This window comes from Trichosurus vulpecula, chromosome 1, assembly GCF_011100635.1.
Source record: "Trichosurus vulpecula isolate mTriVul1 chromosome 1, mTriVul1.pri, whole genome shotgun sequence".
Taxonomy (NCBI): Eukaryota; Metazoa; Chordata; class Mammalia; order Diprotodontia; family Phalangeridae; genus Trichosurus; species Trichosurus vulpecula.
The window spans coordinates 21,655,602-21,682,579 of NC_050573.1; the positions used below are offsets into that span (position 1 = coordinate 21,655,602).

Below are 26,978 nucleotides of genomic sequence, written 5' to 3' on the forward strand. Positions count from 1 at the left end.
TGTTTAAAAAGTTTTACGTACTTTACATTCAGTCTCAGCAACCTTGAGGGTTAGGTCCTATCACCCTAATTATATTACAGGTGAGGCCCAGGGAGCTTAATTGACTTGTCTGTGGTCACACAGCTGATCATGGCAAGTGTCAGCAAGGGAATGTATTATCGATGCTTTCACTTCGGGCTGACTCTCCCCACCCAAATGGAACCTTCCCTTGTGAGAAGAAAGAACAGTCAAGCCCATCAAATCATCCCGTTGGCTATTTCTGAACATGCCTGCCCCTCTCCTGCCCGGCAGCCCCTGGTGCTGCTGCTCTTGGCGTGACTGTGATCGCCATGCACATTCTTCTCTTGGTTGCCCTTTCTTTGCATCAGTTCATACGAGTCTTCTCAGGTTTCTCTGAATCTTCCTGTTGGTCATTTCTTACAGTGCAGTAATGTCCTTCATGTGCTGCATGCCGTTTGCTTAGTGGGTGGACACCCCCATCCAAGACCCTAGACTGGTCTCATCACTTTGTTTTGTGGCTGAGGAGACCAGAGCCCCAGTGGGGGAAGGGCCACCCAGCTAAGCAGGTCCAGGGGCCTGTTGGGTCTAAACTGAGCTTGGGGAGATGGAGGTCGAGAGTTGTGGCTTTGAGGGACTCACCCCATTTTCTGGGAATACAGGTGGAGTTCCCAGAGGCCCGCATTTATGAGGAAACCCTGAATATTTTGCTGTATGAGGCTCAGGATGGCCGAGGCCCCGACAATGCACTTTTGGAGGCGACGGGTGGTGCTGCCGGCCGCTCCCACCACCTGGATGAGGATGAAGAGCGAGAGAGGATTGAGCGTGTGCGTCGGATCCATATCAAGCGCCCCGATGACCGGGCACACCTCCACCAGTGAGCAGTCCAGTCACCCCCTCTGTGCTACTCGCAGAGACTGCCCCCAGGCACTCAGGCAATGTTGAGAGTCTGTCGAGTCTGGAAACGGTATTTTATAACAAACTAGATCGTTCTTTTGGTATTTCTTGGCAAAGTGAATTGGTTCTGTCACAGGGACGCTCTTTACCCTGGGACTGCTCATGCTGCATCTGTCATTTTTCCTCTTTCCCTGCACGTGAACAAGTCTCTGGGGAAAGCATTGCCCAGTCCTGGGGGTGAAGAGTGTGGGTGCAACAGTGAGGACTTTCATTTTCAGTATTTATTTTTGGTGAGAAACCCTCGGGGTCAGCTCTGAGCAACCTGCAGATCGCCTGAGGTGGGGGGCTCCCTCCCGTGGGTCAGCTGCACGTGTCACAGAGCTCTGCAGTCCCCAAGGCTGCCCTGAGCTGGTCTCTGCCCATCCCGAGGGGAAGCTCAGGGCTGTAGGCTTGTCCCACTGCTATGCCGCCCCCCTCCCAGGCGGCACGTACAGTATTTCCATGGCCAAAAGGCAAAAAAAAGCAACAGCAAAACCTTCTCAAATGGGAATTTCTTTTCTCTTAGAACAATCATGTGCATCTTGTGGCCAAGGAAATAGCCCCTTAGCATAAGGACGCAGCAGAGTTGGGTCCATAAAGGAACCCCATGTTCCATCCTGCCCTTCGGCCAGGAGCTCCATTCACTGGCCCACTAGGCTGTGGGCAGGGCTCTGGCCACAACCCCCCAAGTGTCTGGTTAAGAATCTGGCTGGGGGCAGGGCGGGGGCAGATCAGCTCTGCGTGGCCAGTGGGACACAGCCAGGACAGCAGACAGCCAACAGGCCAGGCGGACCCCACTGTCCAGCCATGTTCTCTGTTACAATACTGACAATGAGTGGGGGTCATAGCCTAGCGACTGGGGCCGGACCTGGGGCTTTCTTGGTCTCGGGAGCTCCCAAGGCAGGTCCGTCTATCACTGTGGGTCAGCACTTTTCAGCCATTGACTGTCGTAGGGAGTTGTCTTCATCACTAAGCAGTTAGTCACACATCCTGTAGCTGCCAGTGTCAGGTTTTGAACCTGAGTCTTCCTGGCTCCGAGGCAGGCTCTCTATTCAGCAGCTCCTTGGCTTTGGCCCTTCCCCCACCCCCTGCCATGCCTCCTGAGAGGCAGGACTGGCCATCAGCAGACTAGGGTGGGTCTTTCGGAGTCAGGATTCTGGAAATGATGACTTCTTCAGCCCCTTGCCCGCGCAGAGCCAGGAGACTCGGCCCCTGCCCTGCCCCATCCCCTCCCGCCCTGGAGCAGAGGCTCCAAGAGAGAAGCTCAGACTCTGAGGAGAATGTCCTCATGTTTTGTAGCATCTTCTTCATCACAACCAGCCAGGGAGAGAATGTGACTATCAATAGCCCCATGTTACTGTTGAAGAAGCTGAGAGCCGCTTGTGTCCCACCCACCATTATCCGGCTGGTCCGTATCAGAGTCAGGCCTCAAACCCTGGCCTTCTGCCTTTCCTTACTGTAAATAAGAGAATGTTCCCAGCAGGGGTCTAGGCCTTACCTCTGGGTCTCTGTGGTTTGGGCCCCGGCTTGGGGTCATCAGAAGTGCTCATTCAGCACTCTGACAGGATGTACAGATACCTTGGAAATGTCCTCTTCTGCCTGTTTGTTTTTGCCACTTTCAGAGAATAGAAAAAGGATGTGTTTGTGTGACTGAGAGAGTGAGTCGTGTTGCCCCCTGCCCCTGGGCCAAGGGGGTGAGTGGGTGTGCGGTGGGCAGGGCCACAGTAGCTACCTCCCTGTTGTCTATTTGCCGCAAGGGAACGGAAGGGGGAGATTCGGGCCTGTGACGGCAAAGAGATAACGGACATGAATGAGAGAAAATGCCTGTGTACTGACCAGAGGGGTGTTTGAGTTTTATACCAAAGCATTAGTTGTGGCACGTTTGAGTATTATCAGACAAGGTTTTTCTGTGAGTCTATTTCTGTACTAAAGCGGCTTCTTGTGACTTAAGCCATATGCTCTCAGAGGGACTTGGCCTGTAAGCGATTGGAAGGGAGCGGGTTTTTAAAATGCTGTGACATTGTCTTCTGTTACCTTCCCCCTTGCCATCCCCAAGCCCGTAGAGATCAGAAAATCACACCCAGACCACGTCTGACTATCCTAATCATGTATTCATCAGCCAAAGGCTGAGATCGGTTGCTTTGTACAAAATGTTCCCGACTCGGTTTACCAAGTCAGGCTTCACCTGCAAGGTGTCTTCTTCCCCCAAAAAATGAATTTGAAAAGAACTTTGTGTTGATTGGGATTTAAACTTCCCACCTGAATGATATACACTGTGGGGCCTCTGGAGAGATTGAGACAAGCTCCCTGCCCCTCTGCTGGGTGGGCTTTGTGAATCAGGTCACATCATACAATGATAAAACATCATCAATGTAGGTAGGCCTTAGAGGTGTCCATTGTATTGGAGAAGTCACTGTCTAATTACTCTTCAAAAGTGTCATTAGTCTAGAATTTATCATTCACATAATAAAACCTGGACTTGGTTAGTACTTCCACGGTCAAGATGACATTTCTGACAATTTGCCTTTTCCTTCCATCTCAGTCTCCCATACATACAGCCACAAGAATGGCTCAGCTTGGGGGAAGACCAGGTGGTCCCAAGGTTGATGTGGCACTGACCAAAGTGACCTCCTAGGGACCCCAAGCCTATGTCTCTCCAGACCCTGCAGAGAAGGGGAAAAGCCCCCAGGCGGAGGAGGCACCAAGAAAAAAGCCAGTTGGCGTCTCAGAACCATAACTCAATCCAATGATGCTGGAACCACACACTTCCTTTACTCTGTCACATTGTGACTGGTTTTAATTTCTTTCCCTTTGTGGCAAAAAGACAAATCATGGTTCTATCGGAACTCCCCAGCCTTGTCTGTCCTCAGCTAGCCCATCCCTATGGTTGCCAACCACATCCCGGAGGCCAAGATGCTGTGTCTTGTTCTTCAAGTAGGGTGCACTTAGGAGCCCAGAATACCAACTTAGGGCCAGCCACAAAGCAAGAAGGGAAAAGAGGTCCTAAGCTAATCCCCTGATTCCTGAAGCTGTCCTGACCCTTTCGAGATCAAACTTTGTCCTCCTTTGTGAATTGACTCGCTGACCATACTGGACCAAGAATTTGCTGTTAGGTCTTTTCTCACAAATCCAAATTTTCATTTATCCTCTGAAACTAAACTTAGCTTTATGTTCCCATCCCATAAAGTGATGAGAGATGCCATCAATCTGACAAAATTCAAGGAACATTTATTAAATGCCATGTATTGGCGCTGACTGATCCAACCCCAAGCAGAAAGATAAGCCAGGTTCTAGATTCGGCCCCAACCCCAAGTAGGACAAGAAACTAGGTTCTAGATTTGGCTATTACTTGCAGCCATTTTTCTAGTGACACTTCAGAGGTTAGAAGTTAATTTCGACTGCTTAAGAGAGGTCAAATATCAGCCCAACACTTAGTCAAAAATAGTCCATTTTATTGCACAATTACAAAAATGAGTTTTAGCACAGCTTCGAAAGAGGTGGGGGACACAAAGTTACTGCTGCTCCTGTCACACTGACTGCTCTTTCCAGGAGACTCAGTTCTGGCCTCTTTCATCCCATGCCCAAGACATTCAGTCACCCAGCACACTCCCTGCAGAGTCTGCCAGGAGAGTGGACTTTCTGAGCCACACGTGAGCACGATGGTCACTGTGCTGAAGCCTTAGTTTAGTCCAGTCTTTGCTAACACGTATTTCTGTATCCTTCGAAGAAACTGTCAGACTGAAACTCTTAACATTCGTGGACCGTGTCTGGCCCATGGGCACATCATGGACCATGACTGTGAAGGGGACAATAGGCGTGATTCAGCTCCTGTAGAGTTGCGATAGTAGGATACTTTCGTGTTGAGTGTACTTTTAACTAGAGGTTCACCAAAAATATCACTTTAGCACATTCAGATGTCTTATACTAACTGCCCTCCCTTAAAGCTATGCACAAAATGCTTGTGTTTTGTTTTGGTTTGTTTTTAGAAATATTCAATGTTTATAAGTTACAAGCATTTGTCTATACATATATATATGCAAAATAAAATTATATAAAGGACTTCTACATACAGCTGTCTGATGCCTGTTTTCTAGGCTTTCTTGGGCCCGTTTAAGCCAGGGTTCCAGGCCTACTTTCAAGGCACTGGGGATGGGAGAGACCTGGTTCGGTGCAATGCTGATTGGGAGTCTTGGGTAAAAACCCCACTGTGCTAAAAGAGCAGAAGACCTTAACATCTGCCATGTTGCCATATCCTGGGTAGATTTTTCACAATCTGGAATGGGGGAAAATGCCTTGTAGCTCTGCCTTCAGACAGAGCAGTCCATGAGAGCTGGAACTACGGAAATAGCCTTCAAAGGGACACACACAGGTACTTCCTTAAATGGTCTAAGCCACATTTATTTAAAGCCAGAAACTCAATTTCTACAGCTCTGCAAAATGTCTTTTGCTTAGTAATGTCAGACTGTGTATTTAGGGTCTCCTTAAACAGCCACCTCATTCCTACGCTACTCTGTCCAGGAAATGTTTTCAGTGTCGTCTTCATTCATCCAAGTGGGGGGGGGGGGATGGGCATTCCCTTGGGCAACAAAAGAGGGCCGTACTTCTTGGGATGGTGTCACCAAGGACGAAGCAGCAAGAGGGGTGGGAGTCAGTTTTCAGGCCCCAAAACTTACTTGAATGAAAGTGAAAGCCAGGCAAGCATTAGTAAGAACATTCAGGAAGCCTGCTGTTTTGTGGGGTCAAACAAAGCCTCACATTTGAAAAGACTAGCTAGAGCGGATGGGGTCTACACCTATGGCATGACCATATAAACATGACTGTAACTCCTCAATAACGCCCACGTTCTCACGCGTGAAGTTGGAACTCATTTGTTGAGCTGGAACCTTCATGCTCATCTTCTCCTTTAAGAGCCAAGATGGTGACCGTTGGACATTGCCCATATTAGGATTTCATCTGGACTGACACCTATGGGAGAAATGAGTCTTAGTTTCAAGAGTGGGGGAGGCAAATATTCACAACTTTCACAGCTAATGAGCTCATGACCCTTGTTGTTCCAGTCACACTCGCCAGCATCCCTGCTAACCTGCCTTGGGAGCCCTGTGTTTGTCCTCCCAGGTCTATGTGGCTCTCATGTCTCCACCGTCTTCTTGGGTCACTAAATGGTGCTCATCTACCTAAGGACTTTTTCATAACCTTCCAGAACTATAGGATGTGCAAGTATTATGCCCGTTCTGCAGAGGAAGGCAGTGAAGCTGCGAGGTCAAGGGATTTGCCCAAAGTCACATATTAAAGAATTATCAAAGCTATGACTTGAAGACAGGTTTCTAGAGTCTCAGACCAGGGCTATTTCCACTCCCTATGCTTCCTGAAACATAGGCATGGTTGGTTCCCACTCATTCCTTTATTTTGTCCGAAAAACACACAGTAGGCACTTCCCATGATTCTGGACTTAACCTAGAACATCACCCTGAGATGCTGTGTAAGCCTACTGCCATTACTAACACCCTCTCCTCCCTCCCCCAGATACTGATGCCACCTACCTATATGGCCACTGATCTATTCAAACCAGCCACTCTATCCCCTCTCACCAGCCTGAGGAGGTAGGCAGAGCGGGCATCCCATCGGACCAATGAGGAAACATGCTCAGATAGAGGTGACTTACCCAGGGTCCCTGCTGGTGAGTAGGTTCAGACCAAGAGTCCAAACAACTCCAAACAGCTGGGTTTTTATTCCCAGTCTGTCTCCAGGTAGCTATTCACCTTCCCTAGACAACACTTACCACTGTTAATTGTCCATCTTTGTCTTTATAGATCTGCTCTTCCTGCCCAGTACTGAAAATTATGGTGCCTTCTTTTCCCGAACTGATGTAAAATTGTAAACTACAAACAAAGGCAAAAATGACTTACATATCTACCATCTACTGCTTCCCTGCTTCCACCCTCCCCACCTCAAAAAAACCATATATATACAGATATATAGATATATCTGTATACATACATGTGTGTGCATATATGTACGTACATGTATATATGCATGTGTGTGTTTATACATGTGCACATACATGTATGCATGCACTGTGTGTATGTGTATACATATATGTGTTGTGTGTATATACATATGTTTGTGTGCATACACACAATCTGTGAGGCTTTGGTTGTTTGAAACTAAACTTCTTGTTCTAATCTAAAGGCAATTTTAGTTGCACAAAACTTTTTTTAAAAAGCAATAAAAATTGAATCATTGAAGATAATTTACCAAAAATAAAATATATATCAAAGATAATTATCAAAGATAATTCAATAAGAATTCCCTAATTATGTAAATAATTTGTCCAGGAGCAGTTCAAATGGGATTCATCAAGGAGCCTAAGTGGTCTCTGATGCTTTAATGTGGTGCCTGGACCATGATGACACAGTCATTTCCCATACATAATCATACATGATGATCCTCAGACATAAAAAAGGGAAGACAGAAAGCTAGCAGGCCTGAAGAGGTGCCCAGATTTTCTTGGCCCCCATGCCCTGCGTATGTGCGATCGGAAGAATTAAGGCAAAGGCACCAGAAACCTAAAAGGAAGATTCGAACCAGGATGCGAGAAGGGGTTGGTGTAGGATGGGGTGCCCTCCTTTCACAAAAGATCTTTCTGAAATCTTGACCTCACCTCAGGAATCTTTTTTTTGGCCTAGGTCATTCAAGTGACAACTTTTTAATATAGAATCTAGTAATATTTAAATGAAGGCTTTTGGGGTAGCTAGGTGGCGCAGTGAATAGAGCACAGGACCTGGAGTCAGGAGGACCTGAGTTCAAATCCGGCCTCACACTTGACAGATGTACTAGCTGTGCGACCTTGGGCAAGTCACTTAACCCCAATTGCCCTGCCAAAAAAAACCAGAAACAAATAAATGAAGGCTTTGTATAGAGGGAGCCCTAAACCGAGGTAGGATGAAGTATGCAGTTATCTCCTCCTTAAGGCCAAGCTGATGATTAAAAAAAAAAAATTCCACCAAGACAAGCTTTCCACGCAATGGAAGCCTCAGTTTGACTATATTTTAGTAAGGAGGTTTAGGGGGTAAGCTCAGGACTGAGAGAAAGAACGCCTTGAGTTCTCACACAGTTCCCATCCTTTTAACGAGGAGCCACCTCTTTGTATTCTCACACCTCCCACCCTGCCAAAGCTATGGGGCCATAGCAGGAGGGGGTGACCGATCTCCACGTCTGGATAGGCCTGGAGAACCTCCAAGAGCAGGTTGAGGCAGCATCAGCAGCCCTGAAGATCTACCCAAGGTGGTCTTGAGCTCCCCACCAGTGGCCCTTGAAGGCAGCTGCCTGATCAGGCCCACATTTTCAGTGAGTTCCTTTCTTTGGGAAGGGATGAGGGGCAGCCTACCTTCCTTGAACCACCTGGACTAGGTCCTCTTTCTTCACCACCATGGAGAGTTTAGTCACTGTTTCAAAGATATGTTCACACAGTAAAATTATGTCACCCTAAAATGAAGAATGGGAGGACCATCTCAAAGTTATTTTTGTCTGACAAGAGAGCCCTGAGGAGCATTTAGTTAGAATTTTGAAAAAAATCTTCCGCAGAAACCTCAGAGTGGGAAGGGAGGGGAAAAGTGCCATCCCACACCTATGCATCAAGTCCACCCCACGCCCAGCATTCCTAACAATAATAACTCCTGTAGGGCTTTAGTTTGCAAAGCATTTTTACAGATAATCTCATCTGATCTTCTCAACTACACTGGGAGGTAGGTGCTACTATCCTCATTTTAGAAATGAGGAAATCAAGGCAGAGGTTAAGAGACTGGCCCAGGGTCACACAGCTATTAAGTATCTGAGGTTACATTTGAACTCCAGGTCCACTGCTCTATCCACTGGGCCACGTAGCTGCCTCCCAATAAGAAGGGCCATGGCCCATTCTCTCCCCTCTCTATGACACTCTCTAGTGATAGATTAGCGTTTGCGCCAAACAGGTAAACAGATCACGAAAGCATCTTACGAAGCATTTTTTTTTTAATTTTGAGTGCTAAATTTTTCTCTGAGATTTCTAATTTTGTGTTGGGTTTTGTTTTTTCCCAACTCGATTCAAACTTTCTCATTAGATTATAAGCTCACAGAGGGCAGGGACTATCTTTTCTTCTTTGTCTCCCCCAGGGCATAGGCAGCTAGGTGGTACAGTGGATAGACTACCAGGCCTGGAGTCAGGAAGACCTAAGTTCAAATCTAGCCCCAGACCCTTAGTAGCTGTGTGTCTCTGGGCAAGTCACTTCTCCCTGTTTGCCTCAGTTTCCTCATCTGTAAAATGAGCTGGAGAAGGAAATGGCAAAACACTCCAGTATCTCTGCCAAGAAAACCCCAGATGGGGTCAGGAAGAGTAGGACAGGACTGAACAACAAAATCCCCAGTGCTTAACATGGAACATAACACAGTAGGTACATAATAAATGTTTACTGAATTGAATTCCAGCAAGAAGAAAGAAAATTCTTTTCAGCAATGATGGAAAAGCAATTTGGTGATTTTTTTTGTCCCCACTTTTATAGAATGAAAAAATAACTTGTTTCTTTATCAGTCATTTTTTGATAGAGCCCTCTTACTTTCCTGCACCCCCATCCTGGAGTGGATCCCCCCACCTGGATTATTTTGGGGTGGAAAGTGTCTATCTGCATTTGGATAGGAAGCTAATTGAATTTCTTGCCAATCCTCCATCCTTTTTTCTGCAGATTTACCCATCAGAACAACAGAATGCCAGCCCCATGATTAAAAAAAATTTTTTTTTTAAAGTATCCCTAGCTTAGTAGCAATTATGGCCAGGTTCATACCTTCTGTTTGCTGTCCTCTGGCGATACGTGAATGACAAAAAGTCCGTCGCTCAGATTGCTGGTAGAAACACCTTTAGACAAACCCCAAAGTTAAAATCCCCCCACTGCTAACAGCAGATCCCACACAGATAATAGCTCATGACAGGTCATGGAATACTTTGGTCACAACCACCCTGAGAGGCAGATGGGGTAAGTAGCACATACATTAGTAAACCCTTAAGAAATGCTTGTTGACTTGTGGCCAGGCCCAGACTCAACTCCAGGCCTTCTCACCCCAAGTCCAATGGGCTTTTCACTATACCATCAGGAATGCTAGCAACTCGGGAGCTTGAGATGAGACCATGTCCCACAGCACCATCACTGCCTTGACTAGGCTGCAAGTGTGTTTCTAGAGCAGGGGTTCTTAGCTTTTTTTTTCTTTTGTATTACAGAATAGTCTGGTAAGGCCTCTGGACTCCTCAGAATGGTTTTAAATGTGCTTAGCACATAGAAGGCACTTAATGAATGCTTGTTGACTGTGCATAAAACCAAATAACATTGAATTTTAAAGGAGATTATAAAACAATTTATCAAAATGTTAAAACAAATTTCCCAGATCCCAGGTTAAGGACCCTGGTTCTAGCAGGAAGCCCAACCAGGATTGAATCCAGCTAAAGTCAAATCAAGGCACCAAGCATTTATTAAGTACCTATCATAGCAGGCCAGGCACTGTGCTACAATAAATGGTTGGTTGTAGCATAGCATCTTATTAGATTATATAGATGGGTGAATTTGGGGTGGGAGAAGTGTGTGCATCATACACGTATCCTCTTGTCCTAAAAGCTATGAGTGGTGTGGGCAGTGGTGAGTCAGGCATTCAGGTGAGCAGCAGGCCCGTGCCAATCACTCTCAAGCCCAGTACAACGGACTGACTGGCAGCCTCCCTTGTGGGTCATCCTCCTCCCTAGCCCACTCCAGGTTTACCTTTTAGCGCTTCATATTCTATCCTCTGCTTAATTTTAGCGAGTTCCACCACATACAGCGCTTTCTGGGTAAGGATTAGTTGCCTCTGCCGGGCTTTGAATCCATTCCTGTCATATTTCACCACTGGTGTGCCATACTGAGGAGAGGGGAAGGAGACAAAGTTAGAGCTGGGAGGAATCCTTAGAGATGGTCTGTAACATAAAGGGTCAGATGAGGCAAGAAAGCCATGGCCCATAAAGATGGTCTGCCCAAGGTCACTCACAATGTGTTGGTGGCAAAGCCAAGACTAGAACCTAAGTCTCTGATGAAAGGATCACATAGCATGTAAAGTCATATGATGGCACCTATACGCTCATACAGGTACACCTGTACTTTCGTTTAAAAGATAACTTTTAAAAAAGAAGAATAGATCCCCAAGTCTAAGAATTCTCCATTAAAAATCAAGATCTTTTGAATCCTTGACTTAGTCAGAGACCTAGGGATGGGGGCACTACAAAGTCCTGTGAAAGCAATCCTATGTCATCTTTCTCCAAGGACCCAAGATTTGAACACTTGCCAACAAAATAAGGCACCAAGCGGATGACCTCTAGGGTCAAACACATGGTCTTTCTTTGGTATTTAAAGTCCTTCATAACAATAATCTAGTTCTAACCTACCTTCTCCTGTCAGCCAACAAGGATTTATTAAGCACGTACTGTATACAGTCACTATTCTTAGCCCTAGAAATACAAAGAAGGGTAAAAGAGTCCCTGAGATCAAGGAGCTCACAGACTAAGGGAGAAGATAAGATGCAAATGTCTACACACAAACAGGATATGTACAGGGTGTGTGTGTGTGTGTATATACATGTGTGTGTATGTGTATATGTATGTGTGTGTATAGATACATACATACACACATACAGGGTAAATTGGAGATAATCTTAGCAGGAAAGACTAGGAAAAAGTGGGAGCTGAGTTGAAAGAAGCCACATAAGTGAGAAGATGGGAGATGAGGAAGAAGAGAGTTCCAGGCTTGAGGGACAGCCAGGAAAAATACCTGGGATGGAGAGATGGGAGCATTGGGTTTGAGGAACAGCCAGTGTCACTAGAGTATGAAGTGGGGGAAGGGGAGGGACCAGAAAAGTAGGAAGGAGCCAGGTTATGGAGGAAGTAAGAGGGAGCCATTGGAGTTGATTAAGGGGATGGCGACATGGTCAGACCTGTGCTGTAAGAAGATCAATATGGTGGCAGAGATTGGAATGGAGGCAGGTTTGAGTCAGGGAGAGCAGCCAGCAGGCTACTGCAACTTATCCATTAATCTCTTTCCCAGACTCTACGGGCCAGACAACTGGTCATCTTGCCCTTCCTTACACATGGCATTCTATTTCCTGCCTCTCTTTGCACTGTTTGTTCCCATTCCTGGGATGCCATCCCTCCTGGCTTCCCTCCGCCTCTTAGAATCCTGAGCTTCCTTCAAAGCTCAGCTCAACATGTGTCTTGCACGGCTTTACATGTATAATTAATATCATATTGCTTGCCTTCTCAGTGGGTGGGGAGGGAGAGAATCTGAAACTCAGAATTTTAAAATATGAATGGTCAGAAATTTAAACATGCAACTGGGAAATATTGAATAAAATCAATAAGAATATAATTTTTTTAATGAACCAACTCAGCCCAAGCACTACCTTCTACATGGAGCCTCTCCCAGTCTCCCCAATTGCTAGTGAAATCCCCTCCCCCAACTAAATACCTTGTATTTAGTACTTAAACACGTATGTGTATCTCCCTCAATAGAATGTAAACTCTTTGAAGGGAGGGATTTTTGGTTTTGTTTTTGTATTTCCAGGGGGAAGGGGAAAGGGAAAAGCATTTACTAAACCCCTACTATGTGCCAGGCACTGTGCTAAGAGTTTTACATCTGATAATGAGATAATTCATAGGGGCTTAATAAATAACTCATTTATTATAAACAGCTACTGAACACCTGGAAATGAAAGGTCTCACCCTCAAAGTCCTCGGAACTCTCAAAGGGCTCTGTGTCAGAAATGGACATGGTTTTATCATCTGAAATGATTCCAAAGATGAGTTTGTACATTAGCTAGCTTTCTGTCCTCTCTGAACCTGAGCCAACCTGCCTTAACCTGCCACATGGACCCCTGGGGCTGAGCCCTCCCACATGCTCCTTAAGAACAAGGGCTGGCTTCCTTTCCTATTTGCATCCTCAGCGCTCAGCACACAGAAAGGGTTGAATAAATGCTTTTTTGTTTGCTCTCTGTTGTCTGATTAATTGCTAGGTGAGGGAAACATAAATTGACATACAAATGTCAGTTTATTCCTCTAAGGAGAGCACATTTTTAGAGGAATCATGATTGCCTTGAGGACTTCATCAGGGCAGAGTCAGAATTAGAACCCAGGTCTCCAGCCTCTTAGGAGAGCACTCTTTGCACCCCAGGCTCAGAATAAACACTTCACACCCAAGCTCTTCTTTCTCCTTACCTGGATTTTCTCACTGCCAATTAGCTGCAGGACTTTAGGATTAATGTCAGCCTCATCTAAGAAGAAAACCAGAGCATTGGATGAAACACCTCTGAATTGCAGGACCATCGACAATCAGAAATTCCCTCTCAATTGCATGCAGGTTAATTTCCTTAATTGGTTACGTTTTTAATTCCCCTAATATTTACATGTGAACTGTCAGCTAATGGGGGCTGGGGGCAGAACAACATTCACTAGAAAGATTCAACTGAGTTAAAATATACTTCTTAGGGCAAAAAAAAAATTGGTAGTGAAAAAATGGTTTATTATTAATTAGTCTTTGGATTCTTGAGGACAGCTCCTGAGCTCAGAGGCTCCCATAAGCCATAAAAGTCCTTCACGGAGTTGAGTAACCTGGTACCCAAAATCTCAGTTGAAGGAAGTTGTCATTAAATGCCCCCAGCATTCCAATCCTGTGCCTCATTAGGCTGTCTCAGGACGAGGATCAAGAGGAGAAACACCTCGACTTACAGACTCACCTATCCGGCTGTCAGCAAAGGGCTGGTTTAAACTTTCTGGGTAGCCGGCCTTCTTCCCTCGGAACAAGTCGCTCGTAACCACCCTTTGCTGCATCTGGTGATAGACAATCAAAATGGTTTTCTGCCATCTTCGGGCAGCTGCAGGGTGCTGTCGATAGCATCAGATCTGCTGGGGTTACTTAGGGAGACTGGCATTTCAGTCTTGCCTGGGGCATTTACTGGCTGTGTGACTTTGGGCAAGCCATTTCACTGTGCTGTGCCTTTGTTTTCCTCATTGGTAAAATGTGTATCATAGTAGGACCTACCTCCAGGATAGTTGTGAGGATCAAGTGGGATGCTATTGATTAAGGGCTTTGGAAGCCTTAGCTCAATCGATCAATGTTTATTATGCCTACTGTGTGCCAAGCAAGCACTGAGCTAAGTGCTGGGGATAGAAAAAGAGGCAAGACAGTCCCTGCCCTCAAGGATCTTACAGCCTAATGGGGGAGACAACATGCAAACAAATGGATGCAAAGCAAACTCTGAGCTCAAGAATCCAAAGACTAATTAATAGTAAACCATATTTTCAGATAAATAGGAAATAATTAATACAGGGAAGGCACTGGGATTAAGAGGGGTTGGGGAAGGTTTTCTGCAGGAGGTGGGATTTTAGTTAGGACTTAAAGGAAGCCAGAGAGGTCAGTAGTCAGAGCAGAGGGAGAGAGTTCCAGGCATGGAGGAGGACAATGCCCAGAGCCAAGAGATGGAGAGTCTTGTTCATGGCAGGCCAGTGTCACTGGATCCCAGAGGACATGTTGGGAAGCAAGGTGTAAGAAGACTAGAAAGGTAGGAGGGGGCTGGTTATGGAGGGCTTTGAACCCCAGAGGATTTTGTATTTGATGTGGTATAGGCACGGGAATTTCTAACATGTACCCCCCTCCCAGCTTACATTTTGGTTGCACTGTCTTCCACAGTACTTTCCTCACAAACATCTTTATTAAATGGAAGCATAGGCCTCATTTTACAGATGGGGAAGCTGGAAACTCAGGGGATGGAAGGGATTTGCTCAGGGTTCCTTAGCTACTACATAACGGAGGCTGGTCTCACACCCAGGGCTCTCTGGGCTGGCATCCTCTGTTCCTTTCATCATGTTCCCTCTCCAAAGGGAGTCTCAAGATTCCCACCCATGCATAAAGACTCTGTGACCTTCATTTAGAGCAGGAGTTCTTAATCTTGTTTCATGGACCCCTTTGGGAGTAAATCTGGTGAAGCCCATGGACTTCTCAGAAGAATGTTTTTAAATAACTGAAAAAATTACTAAATTTAAGTTAGAGGTGAGTGACAAATAAAGACGTATTTTTTTTTCCTGTCCAAGTTCATGGACCCCCTGAAATTTACCTTTGGACCTCAAGGTAAGAACCTCTGAGTAGGGCTCATACATCTCAGCCCTGCCCCCCATACAAAGGACTATTGGAAGATATGTGGAAACCTACTTATACCTTTACAAAGTCCAAGCCAGGAGTTAATGGAAGAGAGCTGGGGACACTTCCCCTATCTTCCCCACCAAGGTGTATTTTCTGCAGCACTTTAAAATTCTGGTCTTTCAAGTGTGAAATCTTAGGAAGGGTCCTCTGGACCCCTTGTTAACTAGAAAACAGGCAGACAAGGCCTCCTGGCTCCTGGAGTGGAGGCAGCATGCACACCTGTCTTCAGGTGACTCCTGCAGTGAAGGCTGCATGCACACCTGTCCTCAGGTGACTCCCGCAGTGGAGGCTGCATGCACACCTGTTCTCAGGTGACACATGAAGGAGGGGGAGAGAGAAGGGCTGTACCTGAGCTTTCCTCTGAGATGTCACCTCACGACAATACTGGCGCACCAGGTTCCTCATGCAGATTTTCTTCAGCATCTCAGAAGTCTGTGTGGAAGAAAAGCCATCCTCCCATACACAGAGACAGTCACAAATGCTACTGCCCATGTCCATCAAGCCTGTGCGGAAGCCTCATCTGAAATCGGATCCACTTCTGCGTCCTCCCACCTACCTCCAATAGCTGATCACTCTATCAGAGGCAGCTGGGTGGTGCAGTGGATAGAGCCCTGAAGACCTGAGTTCAAATCTCACTTCAGAAGCTTGCTAGCTGTATGAGCCTGGTCACCTGACCTCTGTCTGCCTTAGTTTTCTCAACTATAAAATGGGAATGGCGCTAGCACCTACCTCCCAGGACTACTCTGAGGAGCAGGTGAGATAACATTGGTAAAGTATTTAGCACAGCGTCTGTCATGCAGTAGGGGCTTAATAAATGTTTGTTTCTTTATTGCAGTTGCTTCTCATCCACTCAAACCCTAGTCAAATGCCAGTCCTTGCCTGATCATCCGTATAAAATAAAGCGTTTTCCCCCTCGGGGCTCGAGAGGCGCTTTGGCTCCCTCTGACCCACTGACTTTTTCCTTCCATCATTCTCGTGATGTCCTTGAGAAGGAAGGAAGAGGAACGACAACCACCCGCTGACTGATTATCTTTATAGGTGTTACATCCCACCCTAGCAGCCCAGGAGCTCCGCAGCAGAGGCCCCTTCTCGTCTACAATTTGTGTCTCCCTGAACATACGGCACAGGGATCTGCACACAGTAGGTGCTTAATAAGTGCTTATTAAATTGGAACATTCTCATCTTACAGCCAAAGGGAAAAGCTATGGACTCCCCCTGGCTGTTGATCTTCTTCCATACTGCTTGATGACTGGACCCAAGCTGGAAACATGGGGAACGGAGGCAGGGCAGGGCCTTAAATTAGTTTTGTAGTCCCCTTAAGGAAGATGGATTTGAATCTATTGGAAACACTAGGCTTGCAGTGTGGCCTTTTATTCCAAGAAGACGTACACAAGGGAGGATACAGCTGAGCCCAGCCCCCCACCCCCCTCACATCATTACCACGCCTGCCAGGCTCAGCACATACGTTTTCCAAGATGGCTGGAGGCTTCAACCAGCTCTTGTCCAACACGTTTTTGGGAACATGATTTCTCAGGTTCAAGATGTAATTCTTCCGCACAAAGATAATATAGTCTTCATTTTCTGAACAAAGAGTCTGATTTCGGTTGATGAACCCTCTTATGAACCTAAACAAGGAATCGTGTCATGAGTTACTCTGACCTAGGCCTTCTGCATTTTGATGTCCAATAGACTAAAGTAGCCATCTCAGAGAGACAGAAAGAAAGGTGGGGAGGGAGGAGGAAGGAAGAGAAAGGTAGGGAGGGGAGAGAGAGAAAGAGAGAGACAGAGACAGAGACAGAGAGAGAAAGAGAGAGAGAGACAGAGAAAGAGACAGAGAGAGACACGGAGAGGGAGGGGGAGAGGGAGAGGGAGAGAGAGAGAGAAAGAGAGAGAGACAGAGAGAGAGAAACAGAGACAGACAGAGAGAGAAAGAGAGAGAGAGAGAGACAGACAGACAGAGAAAGAGAGAGAGACAGAAAGAGAGAGAGAGAGGAGAGACAGAAACAGAGGGAGGGAGGGAGAGAGATGGGAAGAGGGAGAGAGAGAGAGAAAGAGAGAGAGACAGAGAGAGAGAGACAGAGACAGAGACAGAGAGAGAGAGATGGGGAGAGATAGGGAGAGAGAGAGAGACATGTATGTCTCAACCCCCAGTAGGATCAAGAAAACAAGTTCACATGAAAAACTGTGATGGCATCAAAATCTGAGTAGATAAGATTTGACTTCAAAGGTTTCACTATTATTATTAATTTTAAAATATGTTAATGAAAATAAATATTATTAGTAAAAACAAATAATAGAAAACATTATTAATAAAAATTCACATTTACAGGTTCCTTCTTTGGTTTCTAAATTGCTTTCTACCCAACAGCTCTGATCGTAGGCAATGCCAGTATGAGAATTATTTTACAAATAAAGAAATTGAGGCTCAGAAGGGTCAAAAGCATCATCCTTGTTTTATCAACTCACAGATATGTTTTTTAAAATTTAAAACTTAAAGATATTTCCCTGTACTTCACCAGCGATGAGCCTGAGGCCCAGAAGGGGCAGAAGACTCGCCCAAGGCCAAGCAGCAACCCACAGAGGGCTAGTTCTTGAGCCTCGGTCTACCTTCCCAAGCAAAAAGTTGAATATGAATGAAAAAAAGTATGAAAGGAGAAATAAAACAACATTTTGTGTTGAATTTCTAGGCACACCCTATTTTTCCCCAATAGAATGTAAGCTTCTTGAAGGCAAAGACTGGTTGCTTTCTATTTTTGTATTTGCAGTGTCTTGACATTTCAAATGGTTGACAGCAGAAGCTTAATAACGCTTATTGAATCGATTAATTAGAAATCGCCCCACCCCACCCCCACACCCTGGACTTAAAGAGCTCGCCACCTTGTTCAGCCAGAGAACCTACTTTCTGATGATCTGAACCGCCCACTTTCTCCTCTTGATCTCCTTTCTGGCCAACGCACCTCTCCAGTAGGCTTCAAGTGTAATGGCTGAAAGAATTGATTGCTGGCATTAGGGTGTTCAATATTGCTTTGGACAAAGTAACAAAATTATATTAAACATGTGAAGGCTATTCCAAGAAATGACTTTGTTCATCCTCACGAACTAAAGTTGGAGCATCCAGCTGTCTCATGCCATGCTGAGATGAGGAGGCTTTCAAGAAGAGTCTGCTAGACCATCAATTTGGGTCAGTTTTCCATAAATCCTAACAGTGGCTGACATTCAGTGAGCATTTTATAGTTGAGGCAGGGCCTTATTCAAATGGCACATTAGTGTGGTAGTTCCCTTAAGGAAGATGGATTCGAATCTATTGTAAAAACTAGGTTTGCAGTGTAGTTAACTCACAGTATCCATTGGGTCTCATGACCCCATTTTATAAGTCAGAAAACTAAAGCCTAGAGTCACACAGTGACTAAGTGGCCAAACTTGGACTCAAACCCAGAGCATCTTTCCACCCTTAAATGCTGCCTCCCCATCAGCTTCACACAGTAGGCACAGATGGGGTCCTTATGCTTACTTCTTACCTGCTTGCTTCTTTTTCAGGTATGCTCTCCTCTCTACACAGCCTTTGTATGTGCTTTGGATTTTCGCAACTTCAAATAAAACAAAAGTTTCACTAAAATAGGTTTCATTTAGGTCCTTTGCATTTTTCTCACCTTAGAGAGAAGACATCAAGAATATGCAACCAAGGACAGAATTTCATGACTATCTGAATCTGGCCCCAAGCTCGCTGAGAAGGAGTCAAGGCTGGGAGGAAATCATTGATAGAGGTGAACCTAAACATTGTTTAGTTGTAAAAGCACAAGCAAAAACATCACCAGCTTCCTATTGCAGAAACATCTATTTAGACAAAGTCACAAATGAGGGTATGTTGGTAATATATATGGTAATATGCTGGTGATGTATCTATATACATATATGTATATAATATGTATAGATAGATAGGTGGATGGATGAATAGATGGATGGATAGATAGATAGGTACATAGATGGCTAGATAGATAAAGTCAATAGATAGATAGATAGATAGATAGATAGATAGATAGACAGACAGACAGACATATAAAGTCAATAGATAGATGGATGGATAGATAGATAAATAGGTAGGTAGATAGACAGACAGAGAGTCCCAATAAAGATTTCCCCTTGACTCTCCTTCATAATCTAGCGGAACAAGAAATCACAAGGTTTTTTTGTTCAGATCACAAGATAGTTTTATCTGAAGACAACCATCCTCTCTGTTCTCCATTGCTAAATTTAGTAAATCTCCCTTCTAGGGATTAGAATGACCCAGCCTGCTAAAAACCGTCTGCATAGATTTCAAAGGAGGAAAATCCTTCCAATATTTCTACTCTCCTCTGCATCACCCCTGCCTAATCTCCTTTAGCTACGAATGATATCATGAGCAGCACGACCTCAGCTCTCTAAGCATGATCCCAGAGCCCTGAGACATTAATAATAGCTAGCATTTATACAGTACTTTGAGGTCTGCACGTGTTATCTCATTCGATCTGCACAATAACCATGGGAGGTAGTTTTTTTTAACAGATGAGGAAACTGAGGTTCACAGAGTTAAATGACTGGCCTAGGATCACCCAGCCTGTGTCTGAGGATGCTTTTGAACTCAGGTCTTCCAGACTTCAAAGTCCAGGTCTCTGGCCATTGGGCATCCTAGTGACCATTAGTCATTAAGAGTCAGTTATTTCAGCCTTTACTAGAGAGGAAAGTGGCCAAAATCTGCTCAGGGTTCCTAGATCTTGCGATTTAACAAACTCTGATCAGATAAAGTGATTTATCCAAAGTCACACTGAGAGTAAGGGAAAGAGTTGGGACTCCTAGCCAGGTCTTCTGAAAGCCAATCTGGGGCTCTTTGGTCTGCTGCCTCCCAAGCCTTACGTGGTATGAACCAAGGAGGGAGGACCGTGTTTAATTCTCACCTAAGAGGGGCAGAATCTTGTATTCACAAAAGCACCAAACACTCCAAAATAAATCTGTGGCCCCTGGGCATATGCTTAGCACAGCTCCTGGCGCAAATAAGCATCTAATAAATGCTTGTTGCCTTAAGCTAACCGAAGCCCTGGCTCTTGGGGCTGGTTGTCTTCCTTTCCAGGGTCCGGTTTCCCGTTCAAAGGGAAGGTTTCCAGGGCAATCTCCATGATTCACTCTTCGCCTGACTCCACAAAGGAAACTTTGTCCATTTTATACTCGTTAATATACATGTGTTCACACATCAAAGGAAGAAAAAACATACCTAGCTGATGCTTGCTAAATTCGAAAGCGTCTTCTGTGGCAAAAAGGGTTCTGGGGAAACGTATGAATATCTTGGTTCTAGGAAGAAAAATAAAGGACTGTTTCTTAATTACCAATCAAAAAGCACTGAGTAAGTGCCGACTGTGTCTCAAACATTGTTCCAAGGGGCAGGCATACTAAGCTAAAAATAAAAGTTCCTGCCCTCAAGGAGTTTACATTCTATTAATGTGCACACAGGTGAGTGTATATCTAGCAATCACTTTTGGGGGAAGGACACTAGCGACTTGGGGGAGAGATTAGAAAAGGCTTCCTGTAGGAGGCGATATCTGACTAAGCTTTGAAGGAAATTAGGGATTCTGAGAGGTGGAAGGGGAAGTGAGAAAACATTCCAGGAAGGGGAGACCTCCTGGGCGCATTTAGGGGAGATGGGAGATGGGGAGTTAGGTGAGGAACAGCGAGACAGAGGGGAGGGGGAAGGGAACATTCAGCAAGTATCAGGCGCTGTGCAAGGTACTTTACAAATATCCTCTCTTTCCATTCTCACAACTCTGGGGGTCAAAACTACTGTACTTATTTTACAAATGAAGAAATTGGGGCTCAGAGGAGTCCAAAGACTTGCCCAGTTTGGCTGCACCACAGAGTCTGTGAAAGGGAATGATGTATATAGTAAGTCTGGAAATGAAGCCAAAGCTTTTGTATGTGACGCTAGAAGTGATGGGGAGATACGGCCGCCAAAGAGCAAGGGAGGGACCCGGTCAGTCTTGTGCTTAAGGAAAATCTCTTTGGCAGCTTGGTGGAGGAGCCTGGATTGGAGGGCGAGGGGCTTAGGCAGGGAGACCAATTAGAAGGCTGGCACAATGAAGAGTCCAAGTGGAAGAAGACGAGGACCTGAATGACTAACCATTGTTAATTACATCTAAATTATAATGTTTAAAGTCAAATTCACATGATTACACTTAATATTTTGAGAACATACATGTTTAATGAATGAAGTCTAGACTTAGGATTTCATCAGTGTGGGAAATTCCTTCCACCAAAGCCGAATGGCACCTCCTGTAATTTAGTCTTAGAACATTTGCCTGGGGCGCTGAGAAGTGAAGGCAGCTTGTCCAGGGGGACATCAGGGCTCTTGGATTCCATCACCGGCTTGCTATCCACTACTTGGTGCTGCCTCTCATTATGATGTGTGTGGGGGGGAGAGAAAGAGACAGGGACAGAGAGACAGAGACAAAATGAGAGGAAGAGATGGAGAGATGGAAAGGCACGGAGAGGTAGAGTGGAGAGAGATTGAAAGAGATCATAGACATAGAAAGTGATAGAGATGGAGATGAAAACTGAGACACAGAAAGTGGGAATAAGAGATGGAGAGGGGTTGAAAGATTGAGAGATGGAGGGAGAGAGAGAAAAAGAGAGAAAGAAAGGGCAGAAGAAAGATGGAAAGATTAAGAGATGGAAAGAAGGAGAGAGATGAAGGGAGAGAGATGAAGAGAGTGGAAAGAGAGAGGTGGAGGGAGAGGGAGAGAAAGAGAGGGAGGAAGAGAGAGAAAGAGGAAATGGAAAGATCAAGAGATGGAAAGATGGAGAGAGAGGGAAAGAGATGAGAGTGGAGAGAGAAAGAGATGAGGCAGAGGGACAGAAAGAAAGAGAGAGAGAGAGAGAGAAAAAGAAAGATGGAGAGAGATTCAGACACAGACAGAGAGACAGAGAGACAGAGAGAAAGATCAATCTTAGGCAAGTCATTTGATCGCTTTCCCATTTCTTTTTTAAAAAATAGTTCTTTATTGATATCTTGTTTTTAAACCACCTACATTCCCCCTCATCCCTCCCTTTCTCCCCTCCTTTTAACAATTTTTCTTAAAAAGAGGACAGAAGAAAAAAATCACCAAACCAATCAACACAAAGAAAAATGTCTGACATTACATGGAGGGTTCCACAACCATGGACCTATCGCCTTCCCTTGAGCAAAGGGAAGTGTCTTCTCATATCTCTGCTTTGGGTCAAGATGGGTGTTTATAATTTTGTAACATTCAATTTTTATTGTGGTTTGGTGACTGTTCTGTCCATTCGCATGGTTGTAGTCATTGTGTATTTCGTTTCCTGGTTCTGCTCACTTCGCTCTACATCAGTTCAAGCTAGTCTTTTCATGCTCTATATTCATCAGGCTCATCATTTCTTACAGTACAGTGATTTTCCATTACATTCATATACCACAATTTCTTTAGCCATTCCCATCAATGGGCATCTGTATTTGTGCCCAATACAAAAAAAATGCTACTATAAATATTTTGGTGTACACAGGGCTTTTCTTTTTTATCAATGACCTCCTTGGTCATTGATATATATGCCTACAAATAGGATCTCTGAGTCAAAGGGTATAGCATTTTAATGATTTTATTTGCCCAGTACCAAATTGTTTTCCAGAATAGTTGTCCAAATTCATGGCTCTGCCAATGAATTAGTGTACCTGTCTTTCCCACAGCCCGACCAACATTGACTAGTCCCTATGTTATCATCTGTGCCAATATCCTGGGTGAGAAGTTAAGCCTTGGTGTTGTTCTGACTTGTATTTCACTTATTATTAGTGATTTAGAGCACTTTTTCATGTGGTTGTAAATAGCTTAAAATTCTTTTGAGGGCTGTTTGAGCATATCCTTTGAGAACTTCCCTACTGGGAAACATCTCCCCATTTTCAGGGATCAGAGACTATTCAATGGCATAGTCTGGCTCAGGATCCCTGAGTCATGGCTTGCTCTCTTACCATTCCCTAGCCTCAGAGTCTTTGAACAGGTCTGAACAAGACCTTTGTCTGAAGAGGGCAGAAGGACATTTTTATGAGTAGCAACATAAACCTACAGAACCTTGCCAATGGAGGCTCCCATTGGATGGGTGAGGTCATAGTTGACACAGTATCCATAAATGAATAACAGAAACCGGATAAATCCCTAGGCAAACAGAAATATGACAGGCACCCACTTACCTCCCTAACTTGTACTCCTCAGGTTTGTAACCAATGTATTTGATGAGCTTTTCCACCCCTTCTAATGGAGAGCCATGCCAATGGGGCCAGGTATCTGGGCACAAGGATTTGTACCTAGAGAAGGAAGAGATTAGGGCATCACCACTGCCAAATCTACCTTTTTAGAGACTTACGCAATGATTTTTACCCAGAAAAGGAGGAGATTAGGGCATCACCACTGCCAACTTTCCCCTTTTAGGGATTTTCGGCTACCGTCATTGCTTGATTACCATCAAGCAGGACGTTGAAGAGCATTTAAAGGATGTGCTCACACTGCCCCCTGGTGGTCAGATAACACACATTCGAAGAAACAAGTAGTCTTTGGGTGGTTAGAATTAAGTCAGACAGTCAAACAATGATTCTCAATGACCACTTGATGTTTCCCATCATTCAACTTCCAAGCACCCTGAATGTTGCTCACCCTGTTTAAACCACAGCAGTGCAAATTTAGAAGTCAACAGAAAATATACCTTTGCAAGAAATGCTCGTATTTCCTCCTGTAGGCAAATCCAGCCCGTCTCACCCGCAAGTGCTCCATCAGGCCAAGGTACTTGATCTGGTGCCTTATGAGAAAGTCATCAAACTTACCTAAAGAAACATCGTTGGAAAGAAACAGAAAAGGGCAGTTTCATCCAAAAGTTTCCATGAGCTGGAGGACCTTTCGGGAGGTTGTACACCTAGGTACATTGCAACTATTGGTTTAAAACTACTTCGCCTTCCAACATCTCTGACAACAGAATGCATGGCTCCCAATCCCTGAGCGCTGCTAAGGTAAATCAATCAACCAACAAGTATTGATTAAGCACCTACTATGTGCTGAGCGCCCAGGGACGTGGGAATACAAGAACAAAGAATTGATGAGGCATAGGGAGAGGTAGAATGATTGGTGGCCCTGCAGGAATGTGGGACACTTGTAGATAATGATGAGATCTAACAAGTAATTGAGTCCACAATGAAGTGGAATTTGTTCATTGTGGAATGGGAATTTCAGAGGGCAAAACCCACCAAAGGGGAACATAGCTGTCTTTACATTACAAAGAAAAAAAGTTTTTCCATTAGCTGAGGATTGTGGAATAGTGGGTTTTGTTTTTTGTTTTTTTTAACAATGTTAAACCAAAGAGAGGTCATGTAGTACAGTGGAAAGATCACAAGATTCAGAGTCAGGGGTCCTGAATTCAAATCCTGCCTTTGCTATTTATTCTCTGCGACAAATCACTTAATCTCCCCAAGTCTCTGGTGATAGATAATCCAAAGGTGGGGGAAAAAAAAGGAAAGACAAGAGGGTCACTGTAGCATTTTTTATTTGTTTTTAGATGTTAAAAAAAGAGGGAAAAAGGAAGTTCAAAGGGAGAAACAAACAAGCAGGTTAGCTTTGAAATAAACACGTTGACTTTGTTAATGTACTTCTAAAAAAGTACAAACTGAATGTAATAGAGATTTGCAGTTCTATCTACAAGCCTCTTTTTTCCAGTTATTTGCATGTGGAAATGTTCGTATTTGTTAATATTTGCCAGCTTCAGAATAAGAAAAAAAAGTTTTTATCTAGTGAAGGAAGATGAGCGGGTTGGACAAGATGGCGGATGACACCCTTCCAGCTCTGGATCTATGCTCCCGTTTCCCTGGCCATTGCCTTAAATTCTATCACTCACTTGGTTCTTTTCCCTCATTGGGTTTGATGCAGCGAATGTAAGAAGGCTCCTTGGACATCAGGATGTCGATGAGGTTGGCTACGCTGTTCTTGAACTGAGTTCCAACCTACATAGACAGAGACTCCCGATTAAACAGCGCTAGTCGATAAAAGCACGAACGATTCACCTGAAACGTAATAATCTCGACTCTGAACTCTGAACTTTTCTAGATGCCCAGCGCTCTCCTCTCAATCCCCAAATTGTCTTGCATTGACACTGCATAAATATGGTATTTACTTGTTGGTCTACTTGTTATGACTCCTCCCTCCACCCACCCCACCCACCCCCCAGAATGTGAGCTCCTTGAGGGCAGGTCTGTTTTTCTTTTGTCTTTGTATTCTGTTCACCCAGCACTAGGCCTTCTTTATATTAATTAATGAGTTATTCAATCGTTGACCCTTCTTAGAATTCATTCATGTTTGGATCTCCAGACAAGAGGCGTCAGGATAAAAAAGATTTTTACTTTCTTAGGGATGGGGACTGAACGTGTGATATCAGGAAAAGGAAATTTCCCAACGAGGAAACACCCTCTGCCAATAAGGGTCTTGGAGCCTTCTTTGCAGTCTATAATCTTAAGAGAATTGCCTTGAACAGCGCTGAGAGGGTAAAGGATGTACCCAGGGTCACACAGCCACGATGCCTCAGAGGTGGGATTTGAACCCAGCTCTTCCTGGCTCTGAGGCCAGCTCTCTTTCTACTACATCTCTCTTTTTTTTGCCTTCTTAAAAGAGAGACACATGGCTTAAATCCAACTGATGGCCCTGAAATCAGAGAAATCAGGGCATTGAAATGAGAATCACAAGGCCAGGTCTAGAGTCCCATGTCTGCCATGAACTCCCTACGTGACCTTGGGCAAATCGCTCACTCAGGGCCTCAGTGAGCCCACCTGTAAAATGGGTTGGCTGACCTGTAAGTTCTCCCCTTCTCTGATGTCCTGTGGTTTTTTCATTCTAACTGTGTGGGGGTCATGCATCAGACCAGGGCTGGAAGACTTTTTTTTTTTTTAAATCAAACGTCTCAATGCCTTTCTGCAATTTTGGGTTAGTTTTCTCACTCACCGTTGTAGGCCTTTTCCTGTTTTCTAATTCTTCTACAAGAAAGCACTCTTTAATAATGCTATTTTTAGACCCACAAAGCACCTAATCAGGAAATGAAAGGTAAAAGTAAGTCTGAGACTTACCGGCAAATTCTAGGCAGACAACAATCACAGTAATAACCAGCATTTATCTAGCACTTGGAGGTTTATAAAGCACTTGACATACATTATCTCAATCTTGCAATAATCCTGTAAATTTAAGGCTGGTATTATCTTCACAGATGAGAAAACTGAGACTAAGAAAGTATCTGAGGCAGGGTTTGAACTCAGAATTTCCTGACTCTAGTACCAAATCCGTTTTGATACTTTGCTGATATAAGAGCTGTCATTCACCTGGACTGACTGGTTTTCTCTATGTTCCATCATTTCCGTCATGTCAGACTCTTCGTGACCCCATTTGCAAACCACTCCAGTATCTTTGCCAAGAACATCCCAAATGGGGTCGCAAAGAGTTGGATATATGACTGAAAATGACTAAAAAATGAACAGTGATGTGCCCTGGGGACTGCTGCCCCAGCCAGTTTCAGGACAATATTGACAATACATTACCATCAAATCCCACCGTAAATCCTGCTATATATATCCTCCTTCAACCATCGATAACACTGTTCCTATCAAAATCAGGACTGACATTCCCACCCCCACCCACATAGTCTCCTTGATATCTATGCAGGATCAAGTATGACCTTAGGTGAGCGTATGTCTACACTGGAAAGGATACTAGAACTCAGCCCTGCCACCCCCACTCCGCTTATTTTCTCTCA

At 44.7% G+C, this 26,978-nt stretch overlaps 2 protein-coding genes across 3 annotated transcripts in view; one reads left to right on the plus strand and one right to left on the minus strand.

Moving 5' to 3' along the window:
• Window positions 1-4,998, plus strand: part of KCTD10 (potassium channel tetramerization domain containing 10) — a 30,112-nt gene extending 25,114 nt beyond the window's left edge. For both annotated transcript variants that reach the window (XM_036767936.1, XM_036767928.1), the window contains exon 7: window positions 660-4,998. In XM_036767936.1, coding sequence (XP_036623831.1) covers window positions 660-878 — 219 coding nt within the window. In that variant the 3' untranslated portion in view covers window positions 879-4,998. The remainder of the gene's footprint in view (window positions 1-659) is intronic.
• A 701-nt stretch (window positions 4,999-5,699) lies between these two features.
• MYO1H (myosin IH) overlaps window positions 5,700-26,978 on the minus strand; it is a 48,795-nt gene continuing 27,516 nt past the window's right edge. Inside the window, exons 16-31 of the mRNA XM_036761050.1 lie at window positions 26,177-26,257; window positions 25,080-25,185; window positions 23,901-24,018; window positions 23,392-23,505; window positions 20,416-20,492; window positions 18,689-18,757; window positions 18,070-18,154; window positions 16,636-16,795; window positions 15,519-15,602; window positions 13,708-13,801; window positions 13,190-13,245; window positions 10,713-10,848; window positions 9,750-9,820; window positions 8,321-8,418; window positions 6,713-6,812; window positions 5,700-5,834 (exon numbers count right to left, since the gene is read on the minus strand). Coding sequence (XP_036616945.1) covers window positions 5,700-5,834; window positions 6,713-6,812; window positions 8,321-8,418; window positions 9,750-9,820; window positions 10,713-10,848; window positions 13,190-13,245; window positions 13,708-13,801; window positions 15,519-15,602; window positions 16,636-16,795; window positions 18,070-18,154; window positions 18,689-18,757; window positions 20,416-20,492; window positions 23,392-23,505; window positions 23,901-24,018; window positions 25,080-25,185; window positions 26,177-26,257 — 1,584 coding nt within the window. The remainder of the gene's footprint in view (window positions 5,835-6,712; window positions 6,813-8,320; window positions 8,419-9,749; window positions 9,821-10,712; window positions 10,849-13,189; window positions 13,246-13,707; window positions 13,802-15,518; window positions 15,603-16,635; window positions 16,796-18,069; window positions 18,155-18,688; window positions 18,758-20,415; window positions 20,493-23,391; window positions 23,506-23,900; window positions 24,019-25,079; window positions 25,186-26,176; window positions 26,258-26,978) is intronic.